Here is a 17,717-nt window from a genome sequence, read left to right on the forward strand (position 1 = left end):
AGGTAAGAGTTAATATTTGCTTATAGAATTAATGGAGCTCTTTACTTCTAAAACTTTTAATAAAACCCCATTTTTCTTTTTTGAAAAATTACAAAAATATAAAGTTAATTCTAATAACTAAAAAATACGAAGCAATTTCATTCGTGTTAGAATCTCTCCAAATCCAATAGCAAAATCTTTTTTGAGACTTAAACTGGGATAATGGTTTCTTAATTAAATTCTATTATTATTCTATACAAATTAACAAAAAAAATTTCCTAATAAAATTACGTAATCTTTTTATTTTATTGTGAAATTTTTTATACTCAATAGCCTGAACATTAATCAGATAATCAATAAAAATTAATAAATTTTGACTGTCTCATAGTGTTCAACTATAGAATAAAATACCTTAAAAATACGGTAGTCACAGAGTTTACTTTAAACAAATTATAGAAAATTAATTTACATGTATTTTGAAAATACAAATTTGATAATCTAAAATTAGTTACTCTTCGCATAACTATCTATTTACGATTAGCCAGGTTGCTGATTGTAATTGGTCAGAGATGAGTCACATCGATCTGACGTCCGTCTACGGTTAAGCAGGATAGCGTGCGTGGCACCAGATCATTCCCTTTTACTTTTACAAATTAACCTTTGACATCTTATACCAATAGCAATTAGGATAAAGAAAAATGGAATATTTACTTTTATTTTTCTAAAATAAACTAAAGAAAAAGAAAGCTTTTGAAGAAGAAGAAGAAGGCTCCCCATGAAGATTTATTTTATAAAACAATCACACAACAAAAACCCTAACTTGTGATCTCATTATCTCTGCAACTGATGCTTTTGAGGAGCTTTCATTGCTGAGTAATCTCTTTTCACCTCAAGGTTAGGGTTTTATATCTACATTTTCGAGATTAATCAGTGTAGTTGGTCCTTTTTTTTACCTTTTTTTTTAAAAAATGGAATGGATTTCTTGATACTTAACTGCCCTTTTGCCGCAGATTTCTTATTTACTTAACTGCCCTTTTGCTGCAAATTTTCTTGTTTACTTGATTGTCCCTTTTGCTGCACGTTTAATTGTTAAAATCGTTTCTTTTTTTTTAAGTTAGGTTTTGAATTATTGAGGCTATTTATATTGATGTTTAATGTGATCAATTTAGAGGGGGGAAAAAGCAGACATATTCTGGAAGAATTTTTTCCCTTTTTTTTTTCCTTACACATTTGTTCCATCCGGGTTATGTGAGAAAGAGTTAAAAGGTATGACTTTTATAAATTTTGTAATCCCTAAAAATCAATTAAATGCTTCTTATATGTTTGATTTTACTTTGAAGGTTTTGATCAAGGCAGGATTGCTAATTACACGGTGATTTGACTGTTATGAGTTCATGACTAATATGACAATCTAGTGATCCATTGTACTCAGAAAAGTCTGCTTGTTGTTTATTTTCTTTTATGAAGTTCAGTTGGTTATTTGCTACACTGTGTGGGACTAGTGCACCTACAGTTGTCATTAATTTTTGGTTGATCGGCGTTTAGTAATACATCATAATGCAATAATTTGACTAGGATTGTGAATTTGCTTTTCATTATACCTCTGATTTTGTCTGGGTTGGGTGGCCATATATTTTGAAATCAGTAACCTTTATTTGTTTCTTTATGGCCTATTGGTTTGATTTACTCACTCAAAAGAACCCAAAGAAACTGTTTCCGTACCGCGGTGTATTCTTGTACTGCTGTTCTTTATGTTCCCAATACCTAATAATTTATTATGGACAATGAATTAACGAGCTAATACATTATCAATAGATCATAGGATAACCATCCCAATGTATTTTTCTTGTATTACATCATCGGATATATCATAGTATTCTATGCTTGCTTTGGGAGCTTTGATCATTAAATGAAGTCATTAACTGAAGAAGGATTGGGAAATTATTGTTCATAACTGTAAGTGTCCTGTTTCCAGAGTTTTACTAAATTATTAAGCTTTTAATGAAGCTGGCTTGCACTAAATGTATCTGTTGGAAAAATTTCAAAGAGTTTTCCTTCATTAATTGCGACCCAATGATACAATATCTGCATATCATGATGGTTGTGGCACTTATAGATGTTTGCTTATGGTTATTAAATGAACAACCTTAAGTCTGGTTATTCTTCTGTGAATGGAGGTTTGGTAATTGCTGGCGGAATATGTCCTGAGTATCGGGCCATATAATTCTTTGTGTTTATTTTAGTAGATTTTTCTTTTTGAATCCCCTTTTTTAAGATAAGCAAGCACCTATCAATGCGGTAGTAAATATAAATCAATTATAGACATTTGTATTTATGGTTACAGTCCCTACACGTATTTTATGTAACAATTTTTGCGCATTAGGCTAGAAAGTGCATTATATTTGTCAGATGTAATAAGAATATAACAGTTGAAGTCATTAACCAGTTTATATCTACATTCTTTCTTATTCGCTCTTTGATTGCCCTGATATATTTTATGCTATCCAGGTCATTACATGGCCGGTCCTGATAGCATAAATGAGCCTGAATGGATAAAGAAAGTAAAATCAGGGGGAGCTGTGCCGTATCTTGAACCAGATAACTGTTCAAATGGTTGGGCAACCCCACCTGGAGATAGGTTTATGGTAAGAGGTCCAGATTATTTATCAACCAAGGTTAAAATCCCTGCTGGTGAATACATTCTAAAGCCTCTCGGTTTTGATTGGGTTAAAAGTTATACGAAGATTGGTGCGGTTTTAAACCATCAGAATAACCGTGTTAGGAAGGCTATTGAGGAAGCATTTCCAACAGGTGATAAGCCTTTTGTTTGGGCTTTCAATCTACAAGTTCCGAGTAAAGAAAATTACAGTGCCATTGCTTACTTTGTGGCCACAAAACCAATCCCAGAGGGATCTCTGGTTGACCGGTTTTTAAAAGGAGATGATGCTTTTAGGCTTTCAAGGCTTAAACTGATTGCCAACATTGTTCAAGGTCCTTGGATAGTGAAAAAAGCAGTTGGAGAGCAGGCCATATGTGTAATTGGGCGTGCTCTTTCATGTAATTACTGTGTAGGAGAGAATTTCCTAGAAGTAGATATGGATATTGGTTCATCCATGGTGGCTAAAGCAATAGTTCATCTAGCATTCGGGTACATTACTACATTGACTGTTGACCTGGCTTTCCTACTTGAGAGCCAAACTGAATCAGAGCTTCCCGAACAAATATTAGGAGCTTTCAGATTCTCTGAACTAAACCCTGCTTCAGCTTGTTCAGTCGAACCCGGATCATATGGAAATGCTGGTAGTTTGCAGTCTTCTCTGCCAACTCGTTTCTGGAAGTCAATTGGCGAGGGGTTTTCTCACTTTTTGCACCCAGGTGCACATGAAGGTGGTTCTAACTCAGCTCATGTTAATGGTTCAGTTCATCAGGAAGACCAGGGTGAAGGCTCTAGAAAATGGTAAATGTTTTATTCTATGATCACTGTTAGATTTTATTTTTTGAAGCATATTAGAATTTAACTGAAGGTTGGTGTTCTGGTCTGTATTAATGGATAATGAAACAGATAGAGAAAAGAAACATTTTCTGAAGAGATTAATCATATTTTTGTTGCTGGTACCACCTGAATATTATAGTTTTACAAATTCGTTAGATGTTCAAAGTCCAGTTCATCTTTTTTAGAAAATCTCTCTCTTGCAAACACTCTGGCGGTTTTATTCTTCTCTTAGTTTGCAAGTTCATCAGTATATTACTTTTTCACAAGAATGATGATGCGTCACCATTTAACTTTCAGCACATATTTCATCTTACATTTGTAGCCAAGGAAAATCAAAAATCAAGATTCTCATAAAAGCGAAAATCGTGTAATATCTAGGGCTTCCTGTTACATTTACATTATCAGCCAATCATGGAACTTGGCTATTGTATTTATTTTTTTTCCTTGGATATTTCTTCATTTTATAGATTGTTGTACTTAACAGAATCATTTCGATAATTGCAGATTAATTGGGCATTTCTGACAGCGACAATTGTTACCATTGAGGATCGATGTAGTTGTTTCTCATTTATTATTGAATAGCATTGATTTAATGCTTGCAGCATCCGCTACATGATTCATAGCATTGCTGACTTGTAATTGATTGCACTCTAATGGGGTATTTTCGAAGGGCAGTCATATAGATCCCCTAGATCCCTGGGCTTGCTTGGTAAAACATCATATTTATATGTGGTAATAGATTTGGTTCATTTGAATACTTTATGTGCATAAATTACAAATAGATTCTGCCCTCAAATCCTGGATCATTTATAAATTCGAGTTCTCTTAGATGTTTTAATCAAATGATGCAGGATTTGGTCCATGAACTCTGTTTGTAGTTCATGAATCCTGTGCTCAGCGCATACTTAGCCTGTTCTTTTTGTTGATATAAATGTGTTGCAGCAGCTTTTATGTTACAGTAATTGTAGTTCTATTAGGTGAATGGTCATTCTAGTAACATTTTTGTTACATCCGACACCTTATGCAAGAGTTTTTGTTGCCAATTGTTATTAGATGTTGGAAGTGTGATGTTTCGTGTTATTTATTTATTTAAAAAAAAAAGAACTTCTTGATGTATTACCACTTGCAGGATGACATCTCAGTGCATAATATCACATCCTAGAGTTTTGGTATTTAGAAACTTGCATTAGTAACGGAAAAAAGCTGAGCCATTTAACAAAATCAAAATATAGAAACAGAGAACTCGAATAAGAAACATTGTATTGTAAGTTTTTCAATTTGTACCATTTCTTTAGAAAAATGGTGAAACAATATTACTAATTTATAAAAAAAATCAGAATCAGCAGATCCAGAGAATCACAAAATTACAAACATTGAGAATCATTTCTAAAGTACACCAAGACAAGATTAATAATTGGTAACCTTTCAACTCACATAGTACTGCAACAGAATGCACCAGCCGTTCCCATAAGCTAAATGTTGCTCCTGGAAGGATGTATGACCATAGCAGAAGAGAGTTAAAAAACCTGAAAAACTTCATTGACAAGAACGTCCCAGCAATTTAAGACCACAAAGCTTGACAAAGCAAAATTACATAGTATCAACAGGAGATGACTCTTGAGTGAAGCAAGCCACATTCCAAGAATAAGGATAATATCTTAATGGAAAGTTAGACTATCTTGAGTTAGACAATCTCAACACCTTCAACTGGAATTGCACTCATCTGCAAAGTTCTACCATTTCCAATAAACCGCACAGAAGGCAAGGATGGATCTGTAACAGATTCAATCTCAAGAAAGTTGAAATCATATGTACCAGATCTCTTCAAACTATACACAAACACAAGCACAATCCATCCCAACATAGAAAGCGCCCAGTAATTATTCATCCCATGAATCAAGCCCCACGCTATAGCATACCCAACAATGATTCCTGATAAATGCCCAAGAAAGCTGGCTTGTGGAACAATAATTGAAGTGAAAATCAATGACTCAAATGGTGCAAAACTGATGGGGAGTGAAAGAAACCCAAAGAGATCCAACTTTGAAGAGGGTTGTTTCACAGAAAGAATCGTCATCCACCCAAAAACAACACAAGAGTACCCAACAGCTGTCACTCTCCGAAAATACTCAAGCTTAAATCTTTGTATCAATAAATGGTAAATCCCCAAGACAAGCAGCCCCGATAAGACAACCAAAACAAGCGTGTACTGAAGGTAATATGCCGTGCCAAGACCAACATCCCCTAACTGTTCTACAACACCTAGACTCCAAAGTGCACTCATGTTAAAAACAAGATGCAAAACACTTATATGCGAAAAAGCCGATGTAATGATCCTCCAATGGTGTCCATCAACTGCAGTTTCATAACTCAAACCAACATGCGAATACCCAATGTTCTTCTTCTGTATATAAAACCATATTACACTACATATTCCAATTATACAACTCGTAGCTGGTTTCTCCATGATCTCATAAAACAATGGCCTCCCCATTTATGACAACCCCTTAGAGTTACTCTCTTTACAATTCCTCCGCTTTGTTTAATGCCTCAAGCTAAGCTAATCGTAATCATCAACAATGTAAATCCCAAAGAAGGAACTATAGCTCCATCAAAGCTTAAACAATCACGGGCACTATCAAAACCTAGAACTTCTTCAAATGTATAAAAAAACCCAAATCAAAACCCACTTAAATCAATGTACCCAGATCAAGAAACCCCTTAAAAATGCGATTGTAATGGCATCCAACCATAAATCAACACAAAACAAATCTGGGTTTCTTTTAAGAAACAATCAGTAACTTTCCTTTTCAAAGAATCCACTAGAAAGTGCATGAAAAATAGAACTACGATTAAGGAAACCCTAAAAGTAGTTGAATATTACAATTTTCATACTAACAATGTCAGGATTTTTAAGCTATTTAAATTTCTCACCTTTGGGCTTTTGAATCGATCGATTCAGAATTCTGCGTTTCGGCTACCTAGACTTTCTGGGTCATTCTATTCTGTGGCCATACGCCAGTCCATTAACAAGATATATATTTTCGATGGTACCCCTGAGATATGTCTTAATATTAGAAAATGTCCTTCATGTTTCAGAATTGGTCTTCAATATCCTTGTCAAAAAGCTTAATTTTAAGTTTTTAGCAGCACCACTCCTCCCCAATAATTTTTTTTTTTTTTTTAAATAGAGCTTTTAACAGCACCAGAGCAATATGGTAAGTAAATTAAGTCAAAAAAAAATTGTAGATTACCAAATTTTTCGGTTTTAGTTAAAAAACAATCTTTTTTTTAATATTTAATCATAGCATGGCTAGTAATTAAATTCCCTTCACTCATTAATAGTAATTAAATTCCCTCTTTCGCCACTATACACCAAGTAATTAATATTCCATCAGTTTAATCAAGGATTAATAATGAAATCATTTTTGAAAATTAAGAGAAGAAATTATTAAATACTACCAAAATTAGCCACATGCGATTCATGATTATAGGCGGAAACTCTCGCCCCCATCCTAAAGTTTAATGCTGTGTTTACTTTCTGGAGTGGGAGTGAGGAGTGTTGATTCCTCCCACTCCAGTGTTTACTTCAACTAATTAGGGAAGGATTAGGAATCCCACTCTGTGGGCCCCACCTATTTTTGGAGTGGGGAGTGGGAGTGGGAATCCACTCCCACCTCTCCCTTTTCTACCTTTTTTTTTAAATTAAATTTAATTTGATTTAATATTTTATATTTAATAAAATAAAATAAATAATATTATATTTATTTAAATATTATTATTATATTTAACTAAATAATAATTTGCATTGATTATAAGTTAAAATTACTTAAAAATAATATTATTATATTAATAGAGAATTAATAAATATTACTATATGCTATCTTTATTTAATAATATAATAATATTATATTTATTTTTAAAATAATAGTACTTTATTTATTTAATATTAATAATTAATAATAATAAATAGTTTATTCTAAGAAAATATTAATTTTGTACTAAATAATATTATATTAATAAATAATAAATTTAATATAATTATATTAAATAAAATAATGTTTCATTTTATATTTACCCTTCTTTTTATTAAATTTACTATAATTATATTTAATAAATATTTAAATAATATTATTATATTTAACTAAATAATAATTGGGTTTGATTCTAAGTTTAATTTACTTAAAAATAATATTATTATATTAATAGAGAATTAATAATATTATTATATACCATCTTTATTTGAAAATATAATAATATTATATTTATTTAAAAATTATAGTATTATATTTATTTAATATTAATAATTAATACTAATAAATAGTTTATTCTAAGAAAATATTAATTTCATACTATGTTAATAGTAAAAATATTTCATTTATATTGCCCTTATCAACAATTTTTAATTTATATAATTAAAATTAAAATTAATAAAAATTGTGATGGTCATAATTAAGAATATTAATTATTATTATAAATTTACAAATATAATAAAATAAATGTTTATTCATTAAATATATTTTTATTAACTTTGTAATTAAAAATTATTATTCTTTAAATAAGGATAAAATTGTAATTTGAAACTATTTACTCCCAATCCAAGACAAAGTAAACACATAAATTAGATTCTGATCTTCATTCCATGCTTCAATTCCAGTGCAAGTAAACAACCTACTCCCAATCTCACTCCACGCTCCCAATCATAGGATTCATACTCCTCAGGATTCCCACTCCAATCTAAAAAGTAAACTCTACCTAAGTGCAGTGGGTTGGTCGATTTTCCTTTGGGCTAGGACTAAGGCCGCATCCTCTTCCTTGGGCTTCTATGATGGGCTCTTCATCTTCGAGCCATCATAACATTCTTCAAATTACTTCTTTCGAAGGTCCGTGTAGGTGACTTTTGATTTGACTTTTATTTTAGTTACTTTTGTGTAAACGTGCCCAAGCCTTGGTGACACTTGATGCTACCTGTCAACATAAGTTAACGTTAAATAATGTTCGGGACACGCACATGTCTATTGCTCTTTCATTGTTCTTGCTTAGTCACCCTCCTACGCAACTCTTGCGCTCTTTGTAGGCCCATTCTAAGCCTGGTCAACAATAACTTTGATAATGATAATAATAATTCTGTAGGAATGCAGGGTTACCTAATTCCTCCTCATAGTTATTTTGTATTCATACTCTTTGAGATTTGATATAAAATATAAAATTTCTTTATAATATTTGCTTAGGCGAACATGGAAAAGACTCATTTTTATAAAATATAACCAACTAACAAACATTGCCGTTAGTTAAATCAGTATGTAATTAAGGATAGTAAGCCTTGGTTGCAACCAGAGCCACCAACTGTTCACACACGTTCCTTAATGGTTCAACCACTATCTTTTTGAGAACTATCACGTTACAAGTATAAAATCTCTCATCCATCCCCCAAAATCTCACTAACAATTGAGCCACTTTATGATCGAGTCATCTTCATTTCTCTCCAATGCCGAACGTCAAAGTTCGTCCGATCATCGTGTTCGATTATCCGGAAATACATCAAAGCGAGTCGCTAAAGCTCGCGGATAAGTGGCAAGATGATATGCTAGTGGAAATCGCAATGACCTCCAATACTATTGGCATGCAAGACGAGCTTTCTTGAGCAGCTACCAATTTTCGGAAGAAAATAAGTGCAATAAGAAGTTCAAGGGATCTCTAAAGGAGTTGAACGAGGCAGCGATGAGAATATTTTCGGATATTCGACAAGAAGTATCGAAGAGAAGGCTTGGGATTAGAGTTTTCAAGGTCAAATTTGTTGTGCCATCTTCGGCAGCTGTGATGAGTGTGGGATGTTTAATGCCATGGTTGAACAAAAGAGAATTGATCGATATATAAGTTTATATATATGTATGTATCCCTCTCAAGAAATTTGGGGATAAGATCTGTGATAATCATTCAAGTGATCGATAGGAGTCATTATGTGTACTTTGATCTCGTTGCAATATTTAAAAGTTGAACTCTTTTGTTTTTTGAGTTTTCATAAACAATTTACAAGTTGCACTTGGTTTTGGTTCTTGATAATTAGGAGATATTAGATACATTGGAGTTCTTCAGTGCTTTGATAAGTGAACAATAATAAACAAATAATAAAGATACAATGGGGGAAAAAAAATCCATTACAAATTAAGCTTCCGATTGAATACAAAATTATGTAGCTTAGACCTCCTTAAAGCTAATTTGGTAATACTGTATGTTTTAAAATAATTGCTACATTGCTACAACTTGTGCTGTACAAATAATTAACTGTGAAGATAATCAATTAAATATTTAGTAAAATATATTTTAAAAAATATTATGAGTTTTAAAAGCAGTTGTATGTATTTAGTAATTCTTACTGCTAAATTACTATAAGAATTTAAATGACTTAGTTGGACATAATGTTGAATAAAGTTTTTTACTCACACATTTATAAACATGTATATACAATATTTTTTATTGGGTATATATAATAATTGATAACCAAAATAAAGATTTTATGTTATTAATTTTATTTTTTTATTTTGTTAATAAATCTCTTTAAAGTTAATAATTTTATTTCTTAAATTAAGGATAATTTTGAATTTTTATAATATACTATAGATGAGAATATATATTGAATTGGATTACGGGCCCGTTTGGGATTGCTTTTAGGAGGTTTAAAAGTGATTTTAAAAATTAAAAGGTAATTTTAGTGTTTGGTAAAAAAAACTCAAAATCACTTTTGTTAAAATCAGCCTCTCCTACAGTTGATTTTGAAAAGTAAAGAGAGATTATCTTTTAGATTATAATTTTGAGAATGAATTTTATCTTTTAATACAATTTCATAAATATCCTTAAAATTATTACCTAAACCCAAAATTATCCTTATTCAATTTGGAAACAAAATCAATATTTTAATAAATTTTTATTATAATTCATCAATATCAATTTATTAATATCAATTTGTTGGTTGAATTATTATTAAATTTGTTTCACTATATTATAAATTTAGTTATCAATTTTTTGAGACAAAAAAATAAAAAATAAAATCAATATATTATAAATTTTATTTTTAGTTAAAATTATTATAATATACAATTAACATATTGCATGTACATGTTTTTATAAGTAAATTTTATCCTACAATATGTATATTTTAGTCATTTATTTTCTCTTAATAGTTTAACAGTAAAATTTACCAAATGCTCATAAATATTTTTCAAAACTCACAGTACTTCTGAAAATAAAATTTACCAAACATTTAATTCATTCTCTTCATAGCTGATTATTTTTACAGCACAACTAGCAGCAGTTATTTTAAAAGTTACAGCATTTTCAAACTAGCCCTACGTATAAAATTGATTTTTAAAATTAAATTTTAAAGAGCTATTCTTTCTTTATTTTTCAAAATATGCTAGGATAGAATGATTTTATTAAAAATAGTTTCTAAAAAATTTTAATAAATACTAAAATAAACTTTTAATTTTTTAAAATCATTTTTAAACTTTCCAAATACAATCCCAAACATACTCTTACCTATACAAATTACAATTACCAGAAGATTATCTATTTTGATAACTGGCATTTATATATTAGTCAGTTCAAGATTTCACAGATTTTGGGTCAGGTCACATCATTGGTAACACAATTGAATTAGTAAAGCAATTCCCATCTTGAAAAGCAAGGGTACGTGTCTGAAAATGAAAGCGTGATTTCGGCCACGTACATAGATAGTAATTCAACAGTCTGCTTTGAGAAAATCCGTTATAATATTCAAGAAGGAGAAAAAAATCAACGACCATAAATCAAGTCAAGAGATTAATTTTTTTCATTTGGAGTGAGGCATTAAAGGGCCTTGTTAACATGTAGCGACAAACTCGAGAAAACAAGGATAGAATGGGTTATTAAATTAAAATTTTATGGGCGAAAAGAATTTTTTTTTTCTCTATAATATATTAATATTATTTGATGGAGAGAATGACTGTTAACTTATATTTCTTTTTAATTCTTCCATTTAGGTCTCAATAATTTTATAATAATTTATTACTGTCTCTTATATTATGATTTTATTGTAGAAGGATAAAATGTGATTTTTAAGCATGCCAAATCTGCCCTAACACATCATATATTAGATTGATGGTAGAGTTCTAATATTTTAAGAATTTAAGAATTGTGATTTTTTTTCTTACAAGTAAATTTAATGTTGACGAATGTAATGAGTACATAATTAAAAATAAATAAAATTTTAAACAGTAAAAATAAGAAACATCATGATCTAATTGTCCTCTTCTTATTTTTGGGTTGGTCGACTGTTGATCGATCACTTGCAATTATTTTAGTGTTTCAGTATAATTTTAATAATACACCAGCTTAAATGTTTGATAAATATCTATTTTGTACCAATTAGATCAAAATCCTTTCCTCATCTTAACATTCTATACAATAATTCATGCTTGAAAGTACAACAACATACTTAACAATCTTTGTCATCTCATATTATTTTAGCTAGCATTTAATTATCTCATGTGAGAATTGGATTGAGCCAGACTTAAGTGACAAGAATTCAATTCTGACTGTTGGGTTAATTTTTTGCTTAATTAGTGTTGAATCAAAGGTTGTTAGATTAAAAAAATAAAAAAAAATTTAAAAGATCAAAATCATTGATTCAACATTGAATCTTGATCTCAATATGCAACGTAACATTTTTCTGTAAACCTTAACAAAGAAGAATACTTATTAAAATAAAAGATTTTTTAGTAAACCTTCACAAAGAAGAGAACTCGTTTTTTTTTTTGAATACTGATTAATCATCAGATTACTGCATTACACAGATATTTACAACAACTGCTATTGTAGCAGAGATATTATACTGATATTTACAATCAGATATACATAATTGGGACTTATATTATGACATTGAATTCTATGAAGTACATGCCCAAACAAATAACCCCTCACAGGAGAGGGATGTCCATACTCCACTCGCATTTCGCAAGGAAGAATGATTTTTTGGAAGTATAAAGAACATTTAGCCCCTCACAATGCTTGTGAGGGCAGCAGCCCACCACTTCGGCCAAGGCCGAAGTGGCAAGAAGAGAACTCGTTAAAATAAAAGAAAAGCATTACATGCGGTTAGGGGAATATAGTGAACATTATCTCTCATCACAAATATTGCAAAGAAAGAGAGACAAACTCTGAAGAAAAGTCAAATAGCGAACATGAAATACCTATTTGGGAATCCGTGACCAGTCATCCGTTACTTATATTCATCGGCCTTTGGTACCGGCTTATGCTGAAGTAAAGGCCACGTGTTTACTGTTCTCTAAAGAGCAATGCAAAAACTTCATCCATAGTCTCTTGTTTTTGAGCACCATGCCCATCTCCATGTAGATATATAAAATGGGCAACTCTCAGCAGATTCAATATGAATTCATTTATTATTACTAGCTCTGCACACATCCATCATCACCTTCTTCCACATCTGTCTTATCAAATCCTTGATGTGCTCACGGGCAGCTTCCTCTGAGGCACCAGTTTCATGCATGTAACACTGGATTATTTAGAAACATCCCCTCTCTGTATCTCGTCCTGATGAATTATGGGAAAAAATAATACATAATCAATTCATAAAGGGGAGGAAATGGACGAATTTAGATCTAGTGCTGATCACTTAAGTTTGTGCAATGTTTTTTAGAATATCCTGCTGTCATGCGTCTATTATATTTCCCCTTAGCCAATAACTACCAATTACAATATATTTTAAAAAACTCAGCACAACGTAGGTCAGCACTAGCTAAATTATCTAAAAACAACTATATGAATTTAATGCATTGTGGTGTAATAATATACCGATGAAGTTCCCAAATCGTTGAGAAGAAGGAAAATCCTAGAAGACCATTGAATTAAATCCGGATTGCTTTCTAGGTATTCCAGTTCCTTCTCTATGATCGGATTTGTGGCAGAAATGTATGCAGTAATTGTAATCAAAGGGCCTGATATTGATAACGCAGCATTTTTCAAGTACTCTTCCAGTGTTGGGGCGTACTTATTGTGGTACCATTTGGCCTCTTCCAAGAAGGCTTGTAATAAGCCTAGCCACTGATGCACATGACACAGGAAAATCCCAGTTACCATTTATTAATTTAAAGAGGATAGGATAAATCAAAGGAAATGAACGGGAAGTACTGAATTTTTAATTCTGAGAAGCTGATCTGAGTCCTGTTGTTTGAGAATGTGATCAGCAACTTCACTGACAAAGTTGTAAAGCGCAAAGAAACATATTTTCATATAGTCTGGAAGCTGCTTTATAGCAAATTGATGTCCCATCTGTGGAAAAGAAAAATCTTCACATGTGTATATGTTGAAAATTGATTAAAAAAAAAAGAGTTGAAAAGTCAATTTGGAAGATATCATTTGAATTCAATTTGGAGATAGTCGAGAAGTTTGATAAGCAATTGGAAGTGGTCAAAACTATTGAAATGGTGGCTATTGAATGTTGAAAAATTGGCTTGATTTTAGGCAAAATCTTGCCTATAAAAGGAAGCTCTCATTTGAGAGCTTGACATCCAAAATCCCAGAGAAGGAATCCAAGTTTTGGTGAGAAATTGAGAAAGAGAAATATTCTTAAGCATGTAGTTATATTGAAGGAGCATTTGGCTCCTGAATATGGGTATTACGAGTTTGCTTTGTTAAGGGGTATTTCTCAGGATTATGTATTTGGGGCTTGGGTGAGAGAAAATTATTTCTGAGAGTGGTTGTAATAATTTTCCACATAGTGAATATTTTTCTCTGGTTGTCTTGTGACAACGGCCGTGGTTTTTTCTCCGGATTTGGAGTTTTCCACGTAAATCTTGTGTTGTTTGATTGGTGTATTCTCCATTTAATTTTCTTATTAATTTGTTGCTTGATAAATTGCTTGGAGTGATCTTGGGAGGAAGTTCAATTTCCTAACAGTGGTATCAGAGCCATTGATTGAAGTTTTGGTGTCGGGGTACTATTCACGTATACGGTACTGTTCACGTGAAGCAGTGGGAGCCAATCCAAATAATCTGTGGTGAAGAGAATATGAAGCAAATATCAGCAGCTGGTGTTTTTCAAACTTGGTTGAAGTTTGATGTTGTTGAAAAATTAATGGGAGAATGATTTTATTGGCTTGTGGAGAATTCAAGTCAAAGGTGTATCCAATCTGGTATGCACAAAGATTTGAAGGTGTGGACAATTTTGGCACCTCAAGAAAATTGTCAAGCAGGTGGAGTGGGCTCGGTAAATTACTCCAAAATCAGTAAAGGAGACACTGATATTCTCGCAGATGGTGAGTTTCCTTTTGATAGGAGACTGGGTTAGTTCTTTTGGCATGTAGATCTCCAAGTTGCCATAAAAGAGAACATGTTATGATCAGTGGGGTCCACAAGTTTGCACGCGGGTATTGGCTTGGGATAAATGCAAGGTGTGTGGTGGAAAAGTTATATGTCATGGCTGAAGAATTCTCAGGGAAACCAAGCATGAGAATTGCACCATAATTTTCAGCGGATATGTTCGACATGTGCCGGGAAAAAAATCTTAGAATGGTTAATTCTAAGTGGTATACTCTTTATGGTGGAGTATGATAATTCTCTATGTTGAGAATTATGACTGTTGGTGAAGACAGTGCTTTGTAACATTAGTTATGAAATTTTTTTTTTTTTTTTATCAAGGTGGAGATTGTTGAAAATTGATTAAAAAAAAAAGAGTTGAAAAGTCAATTTGGAAGATATCATTTGAATTCAATTTGGAGATAGTCGAGAAGTTTGATTAGCAATTAGAAGTGGTCAAAACTATTGAAATGGTGGCTATTGAATGTTGAAAAATTGGCTTGATTTTAGGTAAAATCTTGCCTATAAAAGGAAGCTCTCATTTGAGAGCTTGGCATCCAAAATCCCAGAGAAGGAATCCAAGTTTTGGTGAGAAATTGAGAAAGAGAAATATTCTTAAGCATGTAGTTATATTGAAGGAGCATTTGGCTCCTGAATATGGGTATTACGAGTTTGCTTTGTTAAGGGGTATTTCTCAGGATTATGTATTTGGGGCTTGGGTGAGAGAAAATTATTTCTGAGAGTGGTTGTAATAATTTTCCACATAGTGAATATTTTTCTATGGTTGTCTTGTGACAACGGCCGTGGTTTTTTCTCCGGATTTGGAGTTTTCTACGTAAATCTTGTGTTGTTTGATTGGTGTATTCTCCATTTAATTTTCTTATTAATTTGTTGCTTGATAAATTGCTTGGAGTGATCTTGGGAGTAAGTTCAATTTCCTAACATTATATACATATATATTTGAGAAGTAGCTACCTAGCAGCATAATTAATTAATTAGGTATAAGAATATTTGCCAACAAACCTCTCCACAGCATAAGTGAATAGATCAAGTTCGTCCAAAGTACCATAGATATCATAAATATCATCAATGACTGTAACTAGAGCTCCCGCGATCGTGAGTACTCTCCTGGAGTAAGCGAAATGAGGCTCAAACGCAATCCCCAGGCCACCGAGGAAGGATGTTATCAACCTGCTCCTGGCAAACCTTAATTTCTCTCTAAGACCCTTATCTTCCCACCACCTTCATAGTCACAGGCAAATGCAAAGCAACATTACAATACTATGACACGCGCGCGCGCACACACACATATATATATAGAGTGAGAGAGAGAGAGAATCGTTCTCTCTGGTGCAGACATTTGCACTTTATAAAGTGAGGACTTAGGTCTTTACAGTTGTGTCGAAGTGCTATATACAAGGGATTTACTGCACTGTAAAGGGCTGAGTCCACACCAGCTGAGAATGACAATATCTGCATATATGATTAAACTGTACAATTACTTAGCGTTTGATAACATCAAATCTTACCCTGAAATGTCTTTAAGTTCTTCCTGGTAAGTTGCTTGCAAAATGTTGAAGTCCAATTTAGCGAGCTGGAGTAATGCATGGTTCTTGTCCTTTTTTTTCTCATAAACATCAATGAACCACCTTGCCTCCAACCTTGGCATTCTCCAATGCAGAGGGAGCTCCAAGGCACGCCTGGCTTGCTCATTCAGGTCCTCATCATCCTTGTTGCTGTTCAGGCACTGTTTAAGATGTTTGCTGGTGAATTGCCAGGCCTCCTCCATGATGCTTTCTCCTTCTAAACTACAATACGAGGCTTCATACAAGCTGAGTATTCCCTTGAAATCATTACAAATGAAACCTCTGTTCTTGTCTCTAAAGCTACTAAAAACCTCTGCATGCAGTGCTCAACCAAATTAGAAAAATTGCATTATTTTGCATATAATATATATATATATTATCAATCGATTTAAGTACTGAGATCATGCATGCGTGTGACAAAGTAAGTGATGTAGTGAAACAAATGCATCCATTACCTTGAGATACATTATAACCATGTTGTCTGAGGAGTCTAAATTCAAGAGAGGTTGCATATAGATTTTCGTTCTTCCACTTATCATCCTTATTATTGTAGATATTGTGCAATATGCTCTCAATCTCAGTCTCAAAATGATAAGCCAATCTAAGTCTTTGCAAGTTGTCAATTAGCTCCAATTGATCCAGAGGCTTATTGGTCACACTCACTTCGTTAGTCATCGTCTTTACTTTTCCCTTGAGATGTTCTCCTTGTTTTTTGTAACTTTCGCTCTGCATGCACAATTTAATTTAGTTTGCTGATCAAATCACGGTATATGTCTCAAATTCAAATTCAACTGAACAAAGGATTAATAATAATTAATCAATACAGTAAAGTTGCAACTCAATGAGTGCAGAAAGTCATGGTCCCAAATTGAAGGTTGGTTGTTTGCTGATCTCCTAACAACTGCTGCAGTATCAGGCTGGGCGCTAGCAAAGCATTGGGCTGGCTTGTATTTACTCATTCTCATGGTTGTTGCTCTATTTGCTGCAAGCGGAGGACATAATTTGAAACCAATGGATTAATTGTCAAAATCTTCTCTCCTAAATGTCTTTTCAAGTTTACTCGTATACGGAGAAAATAATGGAGCCGTTGATTGTCTTGCATGCTAATTTGGTACGCTTTGGCAAAGATTACGACACTTTGATTGGATCCAGCGCTTCGTTGGATTAATTATAGCCGTCCAATTCCAATTAGGAATTTCTTTAAGTATAGCGTGGTGTCCGATCGCCATCATTTTCACAACACTGAATATAACATAATCATTGCAAATTTTTCATTTATGGTTAAAAGAGCAGGAAACTCGTTAATTA

At 32.5% G+C, this 17,717-nt stretch overlaps 2 protein-coding genes and 1 pseudogene across 3 annotated transcripts; 1 reads left to right on the forward strand and 2 right to left on the reverse strand.

Moving 5' to 3' along the window:
• The first annotated feature begins 711 nt into the window (after positions 1-711).
• Positions 712-4,500, forward strand: LOC18045850 (protein ENHANCED DISEASE RESISTANCE 2-like). 2 transcript variants are annotated; one of them, XM_024189469.1, is made up of 3 exons: positions 712-873; positions 2,488-3,436; positions 3,977-4,500. In XM_024189469.1, coding segments are annotated over exons 2-3 (942 nt in total). In that variant the 5' UTR covers positions 712-873; positions 2,488-2,495; the 3' UTR covers positions 3,978-4,500. The 2 variants fall into 2 exon arrangements, with proteins under 2 accessions (XP_024045237.1, XP_006442993.1); XM_006442930.2 differs by lacking the exon at positions 3,977-4,500 and having other exon boundaries at positions 2,488-3,440.
• A 267-nt stretch (positions 4,501-4,767) lies between these two features.
• On the reverse strand, positions 4,768-6,459 carry LOC18045851 (RHOMBOID-like protein 13). The gene has a single exon (XM_006442932.2). It carries the CDS (start codon positions 5,964-5,966, stop codon positions 5,157-5,159), a length of 810 nt encoding a protein of 269 aa, XP_006442995.1. The 5' UTR covers positions 5,967-6,459; the 3' UTR covers positions 4,768-5,156.
• Positions 6,460-12,750: 6,291 nt separating this feature from the next.
• On the reverse strand, positions 12,751-17,422 carry LOC112099953 (annotated as a pseudogene).
• Positions 17,423-17,717: the final 295 nt, after the last annotated feature.

This window comes from Citrus clementina, unplaced genomic scaffold, assembly GCF_000493195.1.
Source record: "Citrus clementina cultivar Clemenules unplaced genomic scaffold, Citrus_clementina_v1.0 scaffold_3, whole genome shotgun sequence".
NCBI lineage: Eukaryota > Viridiplantae > Streptophyta > Magnoliopsida > Sapindales > Rutaceae > Citrus > Citrus x clementina.

Coding starts and splice junctions, on each gene's coding strand:
- LOC18045851 (XM_006442932.2), bottom strand. CDS start 5,966: ATGGGGAGGCCATTGTTTTATGAGATCATGGAGAAACCAGCTACGAGT.
- LOC18045850 (XM_006442930.2), top strand. CDS start 2,496: ATGGCCGGTCCTGATAGCATAAATGAGCCTGAATGGATAAAGAAAGTA.